Below are 20,293 nucleotides of genomic sequence, written 5' to 3'. Positions count from 1 at the left end.
GCAGTAACTTACTCATTTACTAACACATTCTTTCTTTTTTCAACATATAACCTTCACAACTGTTATCTTGTCTTACTATTGCTCAGCACTTGTGTAATCTTCTACCCTGGCCTGTTTCTCAACAAGCACAAACATTCTTTATTAAACTCAAATCTTTTCATTGATTTTTGCTGCCAAAAGTTCTCCTACTCAGTTATAATATCTTGTCAGAAAGTTGACTCATCCCTTCCCAACTCATTCTATTAGCTTCTGACTCATTTATTGTGATGCTGTATTGACAGCTCCTGCTCCAGTCACCCATCCCCAACTCCAAAACACGGAAAAGGAAGGGACATCTTTGTGCACCTATTATGGGGAGATGTGAAATATCCAGAGAGAATATTTTTAAAAAATGTTTGTTTTCTAAGGCAGCTTCCCACAGGAGGGGCCTCACCTAGGTTTGCAGGGAAGCAGAGCACTTTCCTACTATTTTCCACACTGCTTTCTTAAACTATTTTAGAAATATTTGTCTTCACCTATGCCCTGGCTATGATTCCCTACTTAATCAATGGTATGAAAGTTCTGTGTGCCCTTCTTCCCCTCTCTAATATACTGCACAAAGCTAGACTTGCCATTTAATATTCTGGGGACTCCATCTGCTTCTTTTTGTGGCTCTGCTCTCTGTCCTGAAGTCTTCATCACTGGCTCTGTGATGCTGCTTTTGTCTCCATAGGCTTCTATGCCTTGCAGGGCCCTGGGAAGTTTAAACCTTTGGAAGAAAAAGTTGATTTCCTGACTGGGGGTTACTTGAAAATATATCCCTCTGGGGTGGAATACACATAGCACAGTACATCCTCATTCACCATCACATGTTCTGGGTAAATGTTGTTTCAATCCTCAAACCAATCCTAAAATGAAGAAAGATCTCTCAAATGTACACACAAGAGTACAAACACCACCTGTTTCTAAAGACTAGGATTCTATCACACATCACTTTGTCCATAGGGTTAGTGGTCTCCCCAATAAAATTGAGAGCTATTTTCAATGTTTTATTGTTAAAAGCAAAAACATTGATCTTTCTTTTTGGTTCCAATAGCTTTTCTTGTTGATAACCTTTAGCCTAGCCCCAACTTCTCCATCACATTCAGGGGTTTGTGTCTGATTCCATTTGTCTCATAAACTGTTCCTATGTCCCAAGACAGCTATCTGAATTTCATCTGGGGTTCTTATAGAAAACACCATCTTCTCATTTCTACAGCAACACCCTTATGGGGCTACAATGAAGAATACATTTCTAATCCATTTTTCATTGATCTAATCCCCTCTGGGATTTTCCTGGAATTCTTCAAACTGTTCTGTTCACCACCAGCCTGTGCTTGTTCCCCAGGGCTACTATGTGTTTATTCTTATTTTTATATCTCTTTTGTCATGTTAAGCACAAGGGCAGTTTATGGCTTAACAAATGTAAATATTGTTTATCTTATTTCTATATTGTGTTGTCATGAAATTTCTTTGTGGTGCCAGTAAGTCAATATAATTAAAATTCTTTAACTTGTGGTCCTAGTCCATATATTTGCAACAAATAAAATTTGGTTTCTATGACAATAAATGCAGTGCATGTTTAGGCAGAAAACCATAAATTAACTGAGCTGTGAAGGGTGGATCTCAGCAGAAAGACACAAGAAGAGTAAGACAGAAGTGCAGTATCATTGTTCCTTGTGTCTGTAGCATGTAGAGAACTGGAGTAAAAACACAACATATACATCTGCACAGTTCTCTTGTAATCTGCCTGTAACAGTTCAAAGGACTTGTTATCTTTGAGAGCTGTCTTCTATGCTGCAAGTATTAAAACTACACACAAGTAGTTTTAGATACCTATACTATTCAGAAATAGCTTAATTTTACAAATAATTTTACAAATAATAATTTACAAATAATAATGCAATAGCTTAAATTTACAAATAAATGACATATCCCTTTGTTGTGACTCAGCAATACTATTTTATGTTTCAATGATTTTATTTTTTTTATTTTAATTTTTTTAAAAGATTTATTTATTTATTTATTTATTTATCTAAGCACTGGGTACAGTCAGAAGCGCGGGAGGGTGAGAGAATTCACCAGAGCCAGAGCGGGGAGCAGAGCAGGCAGAAGGACTGAAGCACACTGTAGGACCCTCCCTCTGGTGGCCGGGGAGCAGCCGGGGATCGAACCGGCACTGCAGAGGCTGCGGGCAGCTTCGCAACCCAGCGCTCAACCGCTGTGCCACCGAGGAGGCCCGATGATTTTAAACAATTGAGGATGTAAAAAAAGTCAGGAGAGCTATCTATTATGATATTCTTTAAAAATTAAGTTTATAGGTTATAAAATTAAAATGTGAATTATAATCTCATGATAGAATGTAAATAGGAAGTACTAAGTGCATGAAAATGGGTGTGTTCACTGGAATTAAGCTAGAAAAACCAATATTACAATTCTAGAAATAAATATATGTGGTATTACTCAAAGAGCTAATTCAGTTACTCAGTTTTATAATTTTAGGTACATTAATTCTTTGGCCTTTGCTGTATCTTAGATACACTGAATTAATCATTTAACCTATTACCATAGACATTGACTCTCAATTGAATAAAAAAAAAACAACACTGGATTTTAAGGAATTATTTCTTTGATGATTCTGATATTGCTTATAATGTGTCTCTTCCATAGTAATGAAATATTGTTAACAATTTACACACTACAGTGATGTCACCTGAAAAACCATAGTACCTAGCATTAAATTATTTTGATTTTGTGAGATGATGTATTGTATACATTCTAGTTACAGAAAAATTAAGATCATAGCCACTGACTATTAAAAACACTTTATATTTCAAAACTTTTATTGGTATAATTTCTGTAACTCTAAAAATTATCTCAATAATTTAAAATAGTCACAACATCATGGCTACTTACTGGTGCTCATTAATAACCTAAAATTCTATTGTTTCTGTTGCTTAGAACTCTTTTATTATACCAGGCATTTGAAGCTCTCAGACTTTTGTTAATCAACAAATTTCTTTTCTACACTCTGCACCATGAATCTACCATTCTACTCAAAACCTTCCACAGTACCACCATGTTCATTCCCATCTTTATTTTTTTCATTTTGTTCCTCAAAATACATCCTAAAATCATACTATTATCTAATTTCTACCTATTGTGATCATTCAAAAGATAATCCCTATCTAATTACTTATAAAGGATAATTAGGATCTCACCTCATACATCCAAAAATATTAGATAGGGCCTCCCTGGTGGCACAAGGGGTTAAGTCTTAGCACTGTGAAGCTGTCGCCAGTCACTACAGCATGGGTTTGATCCCTGGCCAGGGAGATGACCCACATGACTCAGCAGGCCTCTCCTGTTTTGCCCACTGCTCCCCTCAGCAGTGTATTTCAGTAGATGTGCCTGTTCTTCTCCCCACTCTGTCTCTGGTGAATCTTCTCACCCACCACCCCCACCACACACACACTTTTGGCCTATATTCCAGAAGTGTATGCATCCCTTGTATGCATAAATAAATAAATCTTTAACAAATATATTAGATATATTAAAATGTTAAGCATGAAACTGAAAATATAACCAAAGTAAGTGTATGTAAATATCTGAACAAAGAATAAGGTCTAAGTATAAAACCAGGTCAAGAAACTATAAATGATTTGACTTTATAAAAACTTTCATACATTAAAAACACCCATTGAACAACCTGAAATAGCAATAAAGTAGATAATGGATTTTTTAAAAAATTCTCTTCTTCAAATATTTCAGAGGATATCTGAAATGCTTATATCCAGCAAAACAAAAAAGTGTTACAAATAATCATATCTCCAATAAGGGTTTTCTACAGGTTTTTTTTTTTTTTTAGGGTATGTATTAATTCAGCTTTAGAATGATCAATACTTTAGGATGGATACTTTGAAGAAAGAGTTTAATAAGATAGATATTCTTATTTAAAAGTTTACATCTTACCTAGATTACAAAACGATTTCATGATCAACAATGTCAAACTTATAGTAGGAAAATACTATTTAGACATCACAGGAATGACAAGACAAACTTATCTATATTTCTGAAATAAGAATTAGTCACATAATCAATGTACTAAATTATAAAGTCATTAAAAGTTGTTTCACTAATCATACACATTATAAAAAATTAAATGTTTTTTAAAAGCAATTATTGTTTATACTGTATATCCTGGAAGTTTATTTATTACTAATTCACAAATATCTTTGCATTGCTTGGAAATACTTAGCGAACCAACTTCATCTTTCTCTTCTTCGGAGTGCTCTGATGTACTGCTATCCAGGACATTAAATTCCAGTTCAGACAAATTAGATGGCAGATAAGAACTCACTTGAGATGTCCTAGGTGACTGGCTTTTTTCTACAGATTTGCAACTAGTTCTTGTGTTAACAGAAATGTTTTGACCCCTCTTTATAACTTCAGATACATGCATCCAATTGTGCTCTATCTGTTTTCCTTTTTCCTCCATCAAATATGATGAAGATACATCACTGGAAGAGATACTAGTAGCTTCCTCCAAACTTTTATCTTGAGTCTTTGCATTATGCAATCTTTTATGTGAATGTACTGGTGATCCAGCTGAAAAAGGTGGGCTAAGAATAGAACTCTTTTCACTGCTAGTTTTTCTTATGGACAATCTTGTTTCACTAGACTTACTTGTATATTGACTCTGCTTTGAATTTTCTGCTCTCGGACTGCTATCATGAGCTTGTAAAATTCTGCTGGTGTCTTCAGCAGTATAAAAATCTTCAGAATAGCATGTGCTGGCAAAGTCATCTGAATATTTTAGTTCTGAGATGCTCTCAGAGCAACTATTTTTACTTGGCTTATTTTCATTCACATCAGCAGTAAGAATGTCATTGTCAGTGTTTTTCACCTGCTTATCACCTATTTCTTTATCTACTACAGTTCTCTCAACCAGTGCCACCTGTTGGAAAACATGTGGCCTTTGGACTTGCATTTCCAGTTCTCTTTCCAAAATATTTGTATGATTAAATCTTTCTGGGTCAATGGAATGTGCAGGACTAACAATTTCTCCCAAGGAACCATTATTGGTTCGATTTTCACCATTGTCAACCATCTTCTCAGTTGCACAATTCAGTTTCGTTTCTTTAGTTATAGTGGAGCTGTCAAAAACCCCACTCACCTGCTTTGAGGTATCACTATTTTCAGCAAAGGACACATCTGATTCTAAATACTTATCTTTAGACAGCTGTCGGGGCTCCCGATATTGTTTTGCAAAGCTGAACACTTTAACTTTGGATGACTGAATTCTGAGTTTTGCACCCAACATTTGTGCTTGCATTTTCCTATACTGTTCTCTCTTTTCATGTACTGCCAACATGTCAGGATTTGTCTGCTTTAAACGTAATTTAAGTGTATTTGTTAAGCCATAAAGTAGCTTCCCCCTTGGAGCTCTTTTAGGGAGTGTACCACTGTTCTTTTGAAAATATTTATCTTTCTTTACATTTTCAACTTGGTTCTTTGGATACTGAGGAGTTGCTGACTTCTCATTTTCCCCAGCAGAAAGGTTATCTTTCTTAGATTCAGATTTAAATGTGGATTTGGCAGAAGATTCTGGTGACTTATCAGTTCTATATAACCATGCTAAGTGAGGATGTATATGAGTAGGTCTTGCCATGGGTTGATTGTATAACAGGGACAACTCAACCAACAAAGCATTTAACAAAGGCAGCTGGTTTATCATATTCATTCTATTTTGTTCAGTTTGATTACTTGCTCCAATATCCTGAATATGTGGAGGATTTATAACCATTGGAGGACTTTTGGGTGATATGGAATTTGTATGATTTGGAGGATTAGTATGTGCTGGTGGATTTACAAGTTTTTCTCCCAGAGAGATACCATCCAGTTCCTCAGGTTCATTCATGTGAGGCTTAATGGTGATTTTACCCCGTACAGGAGGTACCTTTTCTTGGGTCAAATGAGTGTAATACAGAGGAGGAGGACAAAATATGTTACTCTCAATGTCCAACTCTGCAATTTCCTGATGCGAGGGACTAACGCTGCTAGCATCTGAACCAACAGAGTTATTTTTGCCACTCTCCACAGAACTTGTATTATCAGGGCTGGCTTTACAAAGGCAGACTATTTCCTTCAAGTCCTTCTGTGCCTTTGGGATTTTTAAACCCACAAGAGACCCGTCAGCATCTGTTGGCCTTGGCTCTGTGGTTGGCTGCGGTGGCTGCTGTTTCTCCTGCTGGGTTTGGGAACTGACCTCCACTGCCTTCTGCAATTCTATAGTTTCCAGGCCACCTCCAGTGGATCTCAGTGGCCGCTCAAGATGGCCCAACAAGCTGTTTCCCAGGTCAGTCAGGCGGTAGCCCAGGGCAATATCCCCAATGTGCTCCCCCCCTTGGTTATGCAGAGGAAAACTTCCTCGATGACCCTGGGAGCAGCCCGACTTGGCAGGTCCCAGGACTTTGTTGACAGCTGTGGCCAGTGAGACGGTGCAGGATCCCAGGAGCTGCGGGGTAGGTGTCGGGTCCCCGGGGGGCAGCTGCAGCAGCAAGGTGTAAAGTGGGGTCCGAAGGAGCAGGCGGTGCAGGGTGGCGGGGTGCAGGCGGAACAGACAGGACTTGCCGCGACCGAAGCTGAGCAGCCCGGGACGGGGTTCCGGGGCCGGGGAGGCCGGGCCTCCAGGGGGGTAAACCAGCAGCGTGGGGAAGTCCAGCAGACGGAAGGCGACCGCCGGGCACAGGGAGCTGGACTGCTGCGGGGGTGATCCCTCTTCCTCTTCCTCCTCCTCCTGCTCCCCCACCTCCATTGAGACCCCCGGCTGCGGCAGCAGTCCGGCTTTAAGACGCACCCAGTCAATGAGCAGCTCCAGTGAGAAGAGCCGCTCGGACAACGCAGCCGCCATTGCGGTTGCCCCAGGAAACGCGGCGGCGCTCTCCGCGAGCGGGAGGCCGAAGGGCTTGGTTCTCGCGAGAGTTAGGGGCCAGCGCGGCGCCTGCTCTCTCGCGAGACTAAGGTGCGCCGGGGCCGGTTCCGGCGGCGGATGCTCCAGGCCTCTTGCTGCTCAGTGTGATTTGCTTTCCAACCGACTTTGTTTTGATCACTTATTAAAAAACATACAAAGAACCCTCAGATCCCGTGCAGTTTTAGGGTTAAATCAAATCTGTCTGAGATCTCTTGTCAGCAAAACAGTACTCTCTTTTCAGACCCCAGATTTTAATTTAATATTTTATTTTATATAATTCCTACATCATTTTTCATTTTTGCACAGTGTATGCATTCTCATTTTGGTTATATTCCCCGTACAATTCCCACCCCTCATTTTGGCCCTGATCTCTCCTCTTCTCTCCCACCCCCCATTAGTGTGTCTCTGGTTTATAGTTGCTTGTTGATTTTGATTTTTCTTTATTATAATTATCAGACCCCAGATTTTAAAAACGAGTTGACTGTCCTTCCTCGGACTTCTCTGAGAGCAGCTCTATCTAAAAGATGACACCCTGCTCTAAATAGGCCTGGAGCCTCTCGGTAAATACAGTAGCTCTGAGATGCAATGAGTGTGGCCACAATTCCAGTTGAGTACTGTAAGGTCAGGAAGACCACAGTGCAGGTTTTCTGATCCAGCACACGGGGTAAAGGAGGAGTCAGAGTCCTCAGCGGATTTTTGCAGGTCTTTTATTGGGATTTACCTGGTACACAGCAGGCAAGGGTCCTGGGGGGCCAGGAGGCTGGCAGGCCTCCCAGCCCCCAGCAAGTCTTCACTCTATCTGGGCTCTCCAGCGTTCTCTCTCTCTCGGCTTCTGCTGCTGCTTTCTCAGCTTCTCTTTTGGCTTCTACTGGCGTCCCCCTGACACCGCCCTTAAAAAGCACAGTCTCAGCCCAGGTGAATCCCATCTACCTATGCCCACACCCTACTCCAGGTGCCCGCCATCAGGCATGCATTCAGGACCGCAAGGATCCATCATCTATCCTGATGGCGGGAGGGCAGAAAAGCCTGACATTTTTCCTTACCTTACAAGTACTTTCCTATGTACAAGAATAATGTTAGTGACTGCAGATATGTATGTATACATACACATACATGTACACGTAAGTATGACAAGTACATGTCACACAAGAGGGAAAGGGAGGCTGGGAAGATCTTAACAGCACGATCCCAAATTTTCAGCAAGCATACATGCTCCTCACAGTAAATTGAACTGAGTGGCGTTTTAAAGGAACACCTGTCTGAGCTATCATAAAGTACCCTGCTACGTTGGATCCAAAGCTGATGCATGGAGAGCCTTGAATACCATAGTAAGGAATTTGGAGCTTATTCTGTGTAAGTTGTTTTGAGCCAATTAGTGTGATGATGTCCATGTTCGGAAATGCAGCAGTACAAGTACAAAGGATGAATTCGACTAAGAAATAGATTCTAGAGCAATTAATTGGGAGGCAGTTGGAGTGTTCAATGTGGGAGATACTGATGGCCTGATGTAGTAGGGTTAGTGAAGATGAAAAACAAGGAACAGGAAACATTTGTGATAGAATAACTGAGAGAAGTTATGGTTGAAAATTTCATGCTACTGAAGAAACAAAAATTGAGGAGGCATAGATTTGATTTTTAAAATGTTTTACTTGTGGTTTTGGGATATGTACAGTTTGAAGTGCAGACATTATATGTTCAAATTACAGAGTTTGATAAGTTGTAGTTAAATTACATTACATTGAAGCTCAAAAGAGCATCAGGGAGCTCAAGAGAAATTGCTAATTGAGCCTGGCAACTGCAGTGTAAAGATAGGAGGGCGGTTCCATTGCAGTATATAAATAGAAGATACTACCCTTAGACATCTTGGACTTGAAAATATTATGTTTGCAGAGGAAACAATCTATCAAGTTATATCCTTAATGGATGGAAGACCAGAGTAATAAAAAAAAAAAACATATTCGCAAATGAAAAACACTGAACTACTAGTCCATGTGTGCCAGACAAACTCAGTAGATAAAATTATTCCTAGAAGGTATCCTGCAGCAAGACTTTTAAGTAAGGTTAATAATGTGGATATACTAGTGCATATCTCCTGTATATGGACAGGGAAACCAATGTCCCTCTTCCATAAAGGACATTTACTTCCATAATTTGAAAAATTTCTAACAGGATTAAAAATTCTCTGCACAGACATACTACATGATCAGTATTACAATATGTGGATATTTTATAATTACAAATAATGCTGAGTGTAACAAATAAAACTTACTATGACGATAAAAGTTTTACTGTGCAAAAATCACACATGGAGAAATAGCACAAGACTGACTTAGAGCCTGGGTTCTAAAGGCAAACTCTCCAACTCAAATCCTGTCTCTGTGAATATGTAATATTTTCTTAATAATTGGTGAATTATTTTCCTCATCCAACTGAGGTAATCATAGTATCTCCCTTATACAAACATTATAAATTTTAAGTGAATTAATATTCACAAAACTATTTGAACAAGTGTAAGGGGCAGGACAGGACACCGTGCAGGTTTTCTAATATCCAGCAGATCGGGTAAAGGAGGAGTCAGGGTCTTCAGTGGTTTTTGCAGGTCTTTAATTGGGGTTCACCAGGCATATGGCAGGCAGAGGTGCTGGGGGGTCGGGAGGCTGGCAGGTCTCCCAGGCCCCAGCAGGTCTTCACTCTGGGCTCTCCGGCCTTCTCTCAGCTTCTCTCTCGGCTTCTGTTGCGTCTCTTTTGGCTTCGGCTGGCGTCCCCATGACACCGCCCTTAAAAGCACAGTCTTAGCCCAGGTGAATCCCATCTACCTATACCCACTCCCTACTCCAGGTGCCCGCCATCAGGCATGCATTCAGGACAAGGATCCATCATCTATCCTGATGGTGGGAGGGCAGAAAAGCCTGGCATTTTCTTTACCCTACAACAAGTATTTACTATGTACCAGACACTATTCTAAGAAATATTAGTTATTATTTGTCATATGACCAACTTTTTAGCTAAGTTTTTTAAGCACTGTAAGGGCAGGACTAGACACGGTGCAGGTTTTCTATGATCCAGCAGACAGGGTAAAGGAGGAGTCAGAGTCCTCAGTGGCTTTTTTTGCAGGTTTTTATTGGGGTTTACCAGGCATATGGCAGGCAGGGGTGCTGGGGGGCCGGAGGCTGGCAGTCCTCCCAGCCCCCAGCAAATCCTCACTCTATGTGGGCTCTCTGGCGTTCTCTCTGCTTCTCTGCTCTTCTGTTTGTTCTGCTGCTTCTCGGCTTCTCTTTCAGCTTCTGCTGGCGTCCCTGTGACCCTGCCCATAAAAGCCCAGTCTCAGCCCAGGTGAATCCCATCTACCTCTGCCCACACCCCATTCCAGGCGGTCGCCATCAGGCATGCACTCAGGACCGCAGGGATCCATCATTTCTCCTAATGGCGGGAGGGCAGAAAAGCCTGACATTTTTCCTTACCCTACAAACGCCCAGCATTATAATAAATCACTTATCTAATCTGGGCATATTGCTTTCTGCCTGTTAACGTTGATATGCTCTGTCCTCTCCCTTCCACGTGGCAGTAGCTGGTTTTGTCAATGTCAAGGCACAGCTGGGCAAAAGACTATGGGTTGATGGCCATTAATACTTTGTTATATAAACCAACCATGCAAAGTTAAAAAGTTTGAATTTTACTGTGATGGCAGTGGGAAGTTATTGTGGCGGTTTTTGTGCATTAGAATGTCAGCAGTGCATGTGAAGAGGAAGGCCTGGACTCAAGAAATATTTAGGCAAGAGACTCCCTGAGACTTACTGACTGGATGTGATGTGTGAGGGAATGGAAGATGAAGCGCAGGTTCCTACCTAGGCAATTAGGTAGATAGGACAAATTAAAAGAATGGTTTTCCTACTTGTTAAACAGGTGGTGAAGGAGGCCAGAATTAACAACTCTGAGTTTCAGTGTTGCTATGTTGAGTTGCACACCTGAAATATATCCATGTAGGAAGGCCCATATTTTATATATATGAATCTGTAACTTAGAAGAGTGACATGGACTGGAAATACAAGTTTAGGAGACATTAAATAAAGATGGTAATCTAATCTCCTTATATAATACTTAAATAAGTACAATGATGAGGTATTATTTTCTCCTTTTCTGTGTGTTATCATGGGACTGTGCATATTACAAAAATTTTTGACCTGATTTCTAATTGATTATCAGGATCAGTTATGATGTTAACTGTCTTTTCTGTCTTTTAGAGTAAAGAGAAACAAATGATGTCATTATTCATTAACTAAAGTCATATAGTTGTAAGGCATGATGAGACTAATGCTTTTCAGAGAAAAGCACAATTGGTTTAGTTGAGTTAATTGAACTGCAAGTCTGACTTTGAAAAGGCAGACCTATATGTGGTATCATAAGGGCAACAGACCCAGCAGATGGGATGGTTTAGCAGGAGTTGGAACACATGGCAGTGGTGGAGTTAAGTAGGAGAGCGGCATCATACTCTGGGTGGTTTGTTCTAGTTTGGAGCAGAAACACAGACATACGGAGGGAGAGAGAGCACATTGAAGAGCGTGGGGACTGGCAAAACTATATTGATGGCAATGCTCTAACTTGTTCTGTTCACCTTCAGAAAAAGGAAAGTAGCTAAGGTGCTGTTGAGGGAAGCAATGTCACAACTGGGTTTGTAGACTGAATAAAAATTGATTAGGAGGAGTCTATAGCTCAATGGCCATGCAAATGCCAAGAATTACTCTGGAAGCACCAAGTACAAACTTCAGGCCCAATATGGGGGGTTGCGGGAAGGCATTCTTCTGCCTATATGTTTTTTTTCAGGATTTATTCTAAAGCCAGGTATAATCACCTATAATCAACATGGACCGAGGGGACTGGAGATGCCTACCAGGTAGAGGTCCTAAAACTGAGAAAAGAAAGGAACTTCGTGGAGCTAGCTCAAGGGAAAATGGAATCCTGTTTAATAATAATTGTTTACATCAGGGCTTCCTTTCCCTCTTTTAAAAGAATTTAGCCTGCAGACAGCCTACAACTAACATCCCACTTAATGTGAGAAAACAGAAGTTTCACACTAAGATTGGGATCAAGGCAAGGATGTTACCTTTCACCACTACTTGTCAGCATTAAACTGGAAGCTCTAACGATAAGATAGTAATAAAATAAAATAAATTAAAGGTATACAGATTGGGTAAGAAGAAATAAAATTGTCTTTTTTCTTTGATGATATGATTGTCTATGTAGAAAATCCAAATGAATCAGCTAACTCTTGAAAATGAGAAGCAATTTTAACAAGGTTGCAGGAAATCAGTTTAATATAAAAAAGATGATAACTTCCCTATATAGTAGCAATGAATATGTGGAATTTGAAATTAAAAACAAAATACCATTCATCTTAGTACTTCCAAAATTAAACACTTAGATACGTAAATCTAACAAAATTAGTACAATAGCTACATAAGAAAACTAGAAAGCTTTGACAAAAAATTAAAGAAAAAATAAATGTATTTATGGATAGGTCAACTCAATATTGTCAAGATGTCAGTTTTTTTTCAACTTGAATTATAAATTCAATGCAGTGTTACTCAAAATCCAAGATATTGCCAAGATATTGGCAAACTGATTCTAAAGTTTGTATGGAGAAGTAAAAGAGCCAGAAAATTAACATAATATTGAAAGACAAGATTAGAGGACTGACATTATTAGACTTAAGCTGCAATAATCAAGACAATATGTCACTGATAAAAGAATAGGCAAAACTATTCATCTCAATAGTGCAGAATAACCCCAAAATAGAACCATGTAACTATAGCCAGCTAATCTTTGACAAGGGGGCAAAAACAAACGAATAGAAGAAAAATAGAGTTTTCAACAAATGGTACTGGAACATTTGTTGCAAAAAAAATTTACACACACACACACACACACACACACATCAAGACAGAGCTTAAATCTTTCACAAAAAAAATTAAAAGACTAAACTATAAACCACCTTGAAATAACATAGAAGAAAATCTAGATGATTTTGAGTTTAATAATAATAATTGTTTATATCAGGGCTTCCTTCCCCCCCTCCTTTTAAAAAAGATTTATTTATTTATGTATACATGAACTGGGGTACAGGTCAGAGGTGTGGGGGGTGAGAGGACTCACCAGAGACAGAGTGGGGAGCAGAACAGGCAGACTGACTGAAATACACTGCTGAGGGGAGCAGCGGACCAGTCAGGAGAGGTCTGCTGCACCATGTGGGTAGTTCTCTGGCTGGGGATCGAACTCATGCTGCAGTGGCTGTGGATAGCTTCATAGGTTGCGTTTTAACCCCTTGTGCTACCAGGAAGGCCTCTCTTTCCCCCCTTTAAAAGAATTTTAGATACAACTTGAAGGGCGTGACCCTTGCATAAAAAATTGATAAGTTGAATTTTAATGAAATTAAAAATCTCTGCTGTGTAAAAGACATTGTCAAGAGAATGAAAAGACAGCCCACAGACTGGTAGGAAATATTTGCAAAAGACAGAGCTGATAAAGATAAATTATTTACAATATACAAAGAACTCTTAAAATGCAATAGTGAGAAAGCAAACAACCCAACTAGAAAATGGGCCCCCAAATCTAAATAGACCAAAGAAGATATGCAGATGGTTAATAAGCATGTGAAAAAATGCTCCAGGACACATGTCATCAGGGAAATACAAAGTAAAATAACAATGAGATACCACTGCACATAATAGAATGGCCAAATTCGAGGACACTGACAACATCAGAAATGTGAAAAGGCTAAGTTAAAACCCTTTCCTCTCACTGTGGTTAAAAAGTCCCCAGTGAATGCTTGTGTGTGTGAATTGGCAAGTCTGGGAACATTAGCTCTGAGAATTGCTGGAGAGACAGACTGGAATTCCTGATACAGCTCTCTGACCTCTAGTCCCCCCACCCCCAAACTCCATTGTCTTCCAAAGGCTTGCATCTCAGGATTCTAGATACATGTTGTATACCTAGAGCAGGATTTTCATTAGGAGAAGGATACTGCCACCACCATTCATTCAGTACATATGCTAAGTCTGAAGGGAAAGATGCCCTGTCCCAGGACCTGATTAGAAGCTTCTGAAATCTAAGCCAAGAATTCTCCTCTGCCCTAACTGGGTTATAATGGACTTCTCACAACTTCAACACCACAAGCAACCAGAACCTTAATTTACACTCGCCTTGGCATGTTCTCTTGTTGGTAAGGATGACACATCCTACAGTATTTCAATGTGGATCTCTTTATCTTTACTGACATTCTTTTCATCCACTCCTGTTTTCAGTTTCTGTATAGGGGGAGTCATAGCACTTCCATTATGCTGTCATTAAATCAAGGGCACAGCTAGATTGGAACCAAAATGACACTTCCCATATGATAGTCATGAGAGATCTATTGTAAATAAGTGCAAATTAATCCTTTAAAATTCTATATATTGGTACTAAGCCTCTGCATTGCAATTTCTACTTTGATTTTAAATTTTCCAGAACTTGATATTGGTAATTCCTTCACTTAAGAAGAAGGACAAAGAGGAAGGAGAGTGAGAAAGAAGAGAGTTCTGGAGAACAAGCAAATCACTACTGGTGATGAAAAAGAAAGAGTGGCTGAAACCCTACTCTGATAAATCTCTCTTCCAGAAAGAAAGAGCAAAGGGAAATCATACAGCGTCTTATAGCATTAAAAACAACATGTTGATAGTGGTTTGTTGAATCATCTGACTGTCATTGGCAGTTAGAAATGTGGCATAGGGGAATTGGCATAGGCTTTGAAGTTAAGCAGTTCTGTGTTAAAATACCACCTTTCCTATTTCATAACCATCTAATCTGGGACAAGTTCATCAACTCTGGGAAGTTTCCTCCAAGAATATCTCAAATGTTCTCCAACTATAATATGCATGTCAAAATGCAAATTATTGGCTTCTGCTTTCAGAGATCTCGATCTACTAGCTCGAAGCAGGACTCAGAAATACACCACTTTAGCATCCCAGAGATTCCAATGCAGAAAGTCCCTCGACTCTTCTTTGAGAACCATCAGCCTAATTTCTGGCACATTGTAGACAGCTGTATTATGGTTTGTGGGATTTATAACAAGTAAAATACTATTATCTTTAAGCCAATAGAATAGCAGAGAGATTTATATATAGCTCCCTGTTTCACACTTTGCATACTAAATGGAGGAAATGAAATGGGTAACTGTCAACATGTGCTGTCAACATGCCCCCATGGCAGAGATTTCAGTATAGCAGCAACAGCCCATCCAGGATTTAGAGGAAGTTGCAGAAATCTGCCCAGGGAAAGGTTATAAGAAGCCCCCTCAATAGACTGAATCCTGCTTTCCAAGACACCAAAGACATTGTTCTGGTCCAGGGAAGACTGATTGTAGACTCCTTGGAAGAGTACCCTTCTTCGTTTTTCAATAGGGTTGGAAGGTAGAATTTAGGAATTCTTTTTGTTCCATGCATATAAACATTACTAGTCATTTTGGCCTAGACCATCTCATCAGAATTAAGGTAAATAGCTGTTCCATTTACCGGAATTAGGTTTAAAATTAGGTTTATCTTGCTTGTTTTACTTGAGGTGACATTGGTCTACAATGCTGTACATGATTTAGAGGAAAAGAGCCATACCCTTCAGCAGTATGTTACCCACACCATGCCCTCCACCAAGGCATCCATAGTCCTTCGCTATAGTTCACTGAAGGGTCTACCCATGGACTCCTCCAAAGACTTTTGTGTTCATAATTAGTAAATTACCTATCTTTCAAAATTTGGAAAATAAACTACAAGTTTTGATAATTTTGTCAAGGATATCAGTCTTTTAGGACATACTGATCATAAACTAGAGCTGAAATACACTAAAATAGCCCTCTACATATTTCCAGGTTGTTAGTGCCTCTTCACTTCCTCCTCATAGCAAATCCATGCAATTAGTGGTATGTTCCTAATGAAACTAACTTGTAAAAATGAAATAATGTATACAAGTAGGAATTTACACAGGAAGTAGTTAGTGAAGCTGGCAAGAATATTCAGTTCTGCCTGTCTTAAAGAAAAAAAAAAAGGAAGCTTATGTGCTTCCCAATAAATTTCCCTAGCTTATTCATCTATACTTGAGGAAAATATTAATCAATAGAAAACTAACAATAGCCAACTCAAAAATTCATTTTGGGGTAAAGAGGAAAAGTTAATTGGTAATATAAGGCAACTAAGAGGCAAATATAACATGTGATATATCCTACGAGAAGCTTAACCCAGTTTAAACAAGTCAATGACATGGAGGAAGGGGAAGAGAATTCCAAATTTAAAGTTTTAAGTGACATAAGCACCAAATGGCCAGTGTGAGCCTTCTCTGAAATCTTACTGAAAGACTATCTTTAAAAAAATGCAATGCCTTTTTGACACAATAGGGAAAATGTTTAAAACTAACATTAAGTGATACAAAGAAATTATTAACATGGTGTTCATCTCATTATGATGGCTTAAGAAAATGTTTATGCACATGTGAGATGCCGATTGAATGAGTAGGACTGAAAATGACAATGCCTGGACTGCTTTAGAAAGCTTCATTACTTAAAAAAACAAATAGGGGCCTCCCCTGGAGGCGCAGCAGTTGAGCGCTGGGCTGCAAAGCTGCCCACAGCCTCTGCAGCACGGGTTCAATGCCCAGCGCCCGCATGGTGCGCAGACCTCTCCTGCCACGCCCGCTGCTCCCCTCAGCAGTGTATTTTATCAGTCTGCCTGTTCTGTTCCCCACTCTGGCTCTGGTGAATCCACTCACCCTCCTGTGCTTCTGACTGTACCCAGTGCTTGTATAAATAAATAAATAAATAAATCTTTAAAAAAAAAAAAAAAAACGAATAGGTAAAGCAAATTTTGCCTAATCTTGTTATTCACTAAATTTATGTGATATGTATGTATATGCAAGTCCATTAAGTTATTTTCTATAGTTTTGTGTATCTTTAAATCTTTATTAAAAAAAAAAAAAACTTTGAATGTGTTTCGTTTCATAAGTTTCTTACCAGATCAGTGAGGGAAGACTCTGAATCTATAACAGTAGATTATACTGTTATAGTATAACAGTACAAGACTGGGCTTTTAAAAGTGTAAAGACTATAGAAAAGATCCACGATACATTAAAATGTTTTGAGGGGAAACATTCCTTTGCAAGAGCTGTGAGCTTCTACACTAAGCAGTATTAAACTCTGATGACTGTCCAAGGGAGTTACTTATAACAAAGGTATTTTTAAGTAGGTTATATATAAATAACATGCTTCCTATTTATAGATCTTAAAGGCTAAGCATATTTGGAATTCCTCTGACCTTGCCTCATTTCTCAATGCCAGCCACTTAAAGGGGTAGTCTAGTGATTCTGCATAACTAAAACATATCCCCCCTTTACTGTTCCAATATGCTAATATTGTCTTAATTTTACTTCTTTCAGTCTCCACCAGCTATTTTCAGGTGCCAGGTATAATTTACATCTAAAAATTTATTTTTCCTTAAAACATGCATGTGTTTATTAGGTTTTGAACTGGAACTTCCGAGAAGGGTAATTTGGTTCGATAGGTACTATGATATATATAAATAATATAAATGTATGTAACTTATTTGTATAAATAATATAATGCTATGTAAGAATATTAAATTATATAACTATATATAATTTCCAGAATGTAGAAAATGTTATCTATAATTTTATACATATACTTATGGAGAGAATATAAAATTTAACTACACAGTGATATTTCTAAATTATAAATAACAATTATTAGCATGAAACAATTTACTTCTTAGCAATACAAGAATCTCTAAAGACCACATCCTGCATCCCAACCCACTCCCCCTTTTTTTACCATCCAAACTGATCCTTTCATTTACTGAGCCTCTTCACACACAGTTTCTTATTTTCGGTACATGATTTACACTTTATTTTTCCTCTGCCTAGAATACTCTTCTACTCCTCCACAGGTCTCAAACTTCATCTCTCTTTAAAATCTTAACTCGGATATGTTGTCCTTTTTGAAATTCTTTCCTGGTAGTCCTTGTTGGAAGCATTTTTTTTTTTTTTTTCTGATCTCTTTTGTGAACTGTTTTTCTGTCTTGTAGTATTTATTCTGATATACATGACTTACTGTCTCTAGTTCTCCATAAACTCCATGCTGTTTCTTACCATTAACCTACTGCTTTGTTTCTATACATAGGATTTGTCTATATTTGATGCATTAATAATTGGAAAATATAATCCCTTATATGACTTGTTTGTGTAGAACACAAAGTTTGGAAAATATCCTGAACTAAAAATTAACAAAGCACAAACTTAAAAGAAAGCTCTGATTGCTGCCAGTTTGCATTGTTTTTCTTTGTATGGAATCATGTTTTATAGAAACCAAGGACAAGCTCATAGAATGTGGTGTCCTTTTCAAAGAGACCCTACCGCGTTCAATTTGCCTTAGATTTTGAAGTTCTGGTTGACTAAATCCAAGGCCTTAGGTAGTCAGATTAAAGGAAACAGGATTAAGTGCTTTTCTCTCCAGGCCAATTTTATGATATGCAGACTTCTCTGCAGGTTTCCTTTTTGTTCAGGCCCAGGGTGTGAACATTCTCAGAAGACTGCTCAGTGCCCACCCAGCAGCAGGAGGGCCGGGTGCCCTGCTGTAACCACAGCTGAGGTTGTAATGAAGCCATGCAATTGTGAGCTCTGCCTTCTTTTAAATGATTAGTCTTAATGTATGCAATCTCTGAAGGAAACTGTAATCCAGCCCAGCTAAAAATAGAATCCATATTAGTTTAGATTCTCCTAAATCATTCCCCCCTCACTTTGAGATAAATGTCAGCTTTCTCTTTTGTGTCTTTGCTTCCCACTGTCTTTGCTTCTGGGATGTTGGGGCAGTAAGCCTTGCCATAAGTAGAGAGAAGCCCATAACAGGGTTGTGGCTCCACTCACATTTCCCAGGCCTCACATGAGGAGGTGGATCACACTTCTTTCCTATTAGTATGGCTTACTCAAAAAAAAAAAAAAAAAGAATTTAACAAGTGTGGGCTGGGATGTGCAGAAATGGGAACCCTGTGCATTGTGGGTGGGATTTAAAATGGTGCAATCACTATGGAAAAAAATATAGTGATGTTATGGACTGAATTGTGGGATCCCCTTTCATATGTTGTAGCCGTAACATGACTATTCAGAGATAAAACTGGTAAGAAAGTAATTAATGTTGAGTGAAGTCTTTAGAGAACAGTCAATAATCCAATAGAACTGGCAACCGTGGAAGATCCAGGAGTGCTGCACACAGACAGGATGCTGGGGGCAGGCAGCAGTCTGCAAGTCAAGGGAGGCATCTCACCAGAAGACAACCTGCCTGCACTTAATCTTGAACTTCCAGTCTCCAAAACTGAGAGAAAGTAAATTTCTATTGCTTTAGTTGCCTAGTCTTTGGTATTTTATTATGACAGCCCTAGCTGACTAATACAGAGGGGTTCCTCAAAATAATGCAAGTTTTTGTACTGGTAGCAATCACACTTCTGGTTATAGATCCAAAAGAATGGTAAGCAGGGTCTCACAATCTACGTGAATGGCCTATGAACAGCACAGCAGCATCACAACAGCCAAGAGATGGGAACAATGACCCATCAAAAGATGAGTGGCCCTATTGAACACTGAGGCAAAAATCCTCAATAAAATTTTAGCTATCAGAATCCAGCAATGTATCCATAAGATAATTTACCATGACCAAGTAGGATTCATACCAGGGACACAAGGATGGTTCAACATCTGAAAATCAATCAATGTTATCCAACACATTAACAAAAAGAAATATAAAAAACATATGATAATATCAATAGATGCTGAGAAAGCTTTCGACAAAGTGCAACACCCATTCATGATAAAAACCCTTGAAATTCTTGGGATACAAGGATACCTCAACATCATAAAGGCCAAATATGACAAGCCAACAGCCAGTATCATTCTCAATGGTGAAAAGCTGAAAGCATTTCCGTTAAGATCTGGAACAAGACAAGGATGTCCACTCTCACCACTGCTTTCCAATATAATACTGGAAGTCCTAGCCAGAGCAATGAGAAAAGAGAAAGACATACAAGGAATCCAAATAGGAAAAGAAGAAGTCAAACTATCACTATTTACAGATGATATGATAATATACTTAAGAACCCCAAAAACTCCACAGAAAAACTAATTCAACTCATCAATCAGTTCAGTAAAGTGGCAGGATGGAAAAACAGCACGCACAAGTCAGTAGCCTTCCTATATACAAACAATAAATCTGAAGAAGAAGAA

At 39.0% G+C, this 20,293-nt stretch overlaps 1 protein-coding gene across 1 annotated transcript; it reads right to left on the bottom strand.

The window, feature by feature from the left end:
* Nucleotides 1-4,204: 4,204 nt before the first annotated feature.
* On the bottom strand, nt 4,205-6,931 carry MAP10 (microtubule associated protein 10; the record flags this gene model as incomplete). Its single annotated transcript, XM_084254344.1, has 1 exon — nt 4,205-6,931. One exon carries the CDS (start codon nt 6,929-6,931, stop codon nt 4,205-4,207), a length of 2,727 nt encoding a protein of 908 aa, XP_084110470.1.
* Between the last annotated feature and the right edge of the window lie 13,362 nt (nt 6,932-20,293).

This window comes from Talpa europaea (genome assembly GCF_964194135.1).
Source record: "Talpa europaea genome assembly, chromosome: 14".
NCBI classification, from domain to species: Eukaryota; Metazoa; Chordata; class Mammalia; order Eulipotyphla; family Talpidae; genus Talpa; species Talpa europaea.
This window is presented reverse-complemented; position numbering and strand designations above follow the sequence as displayed.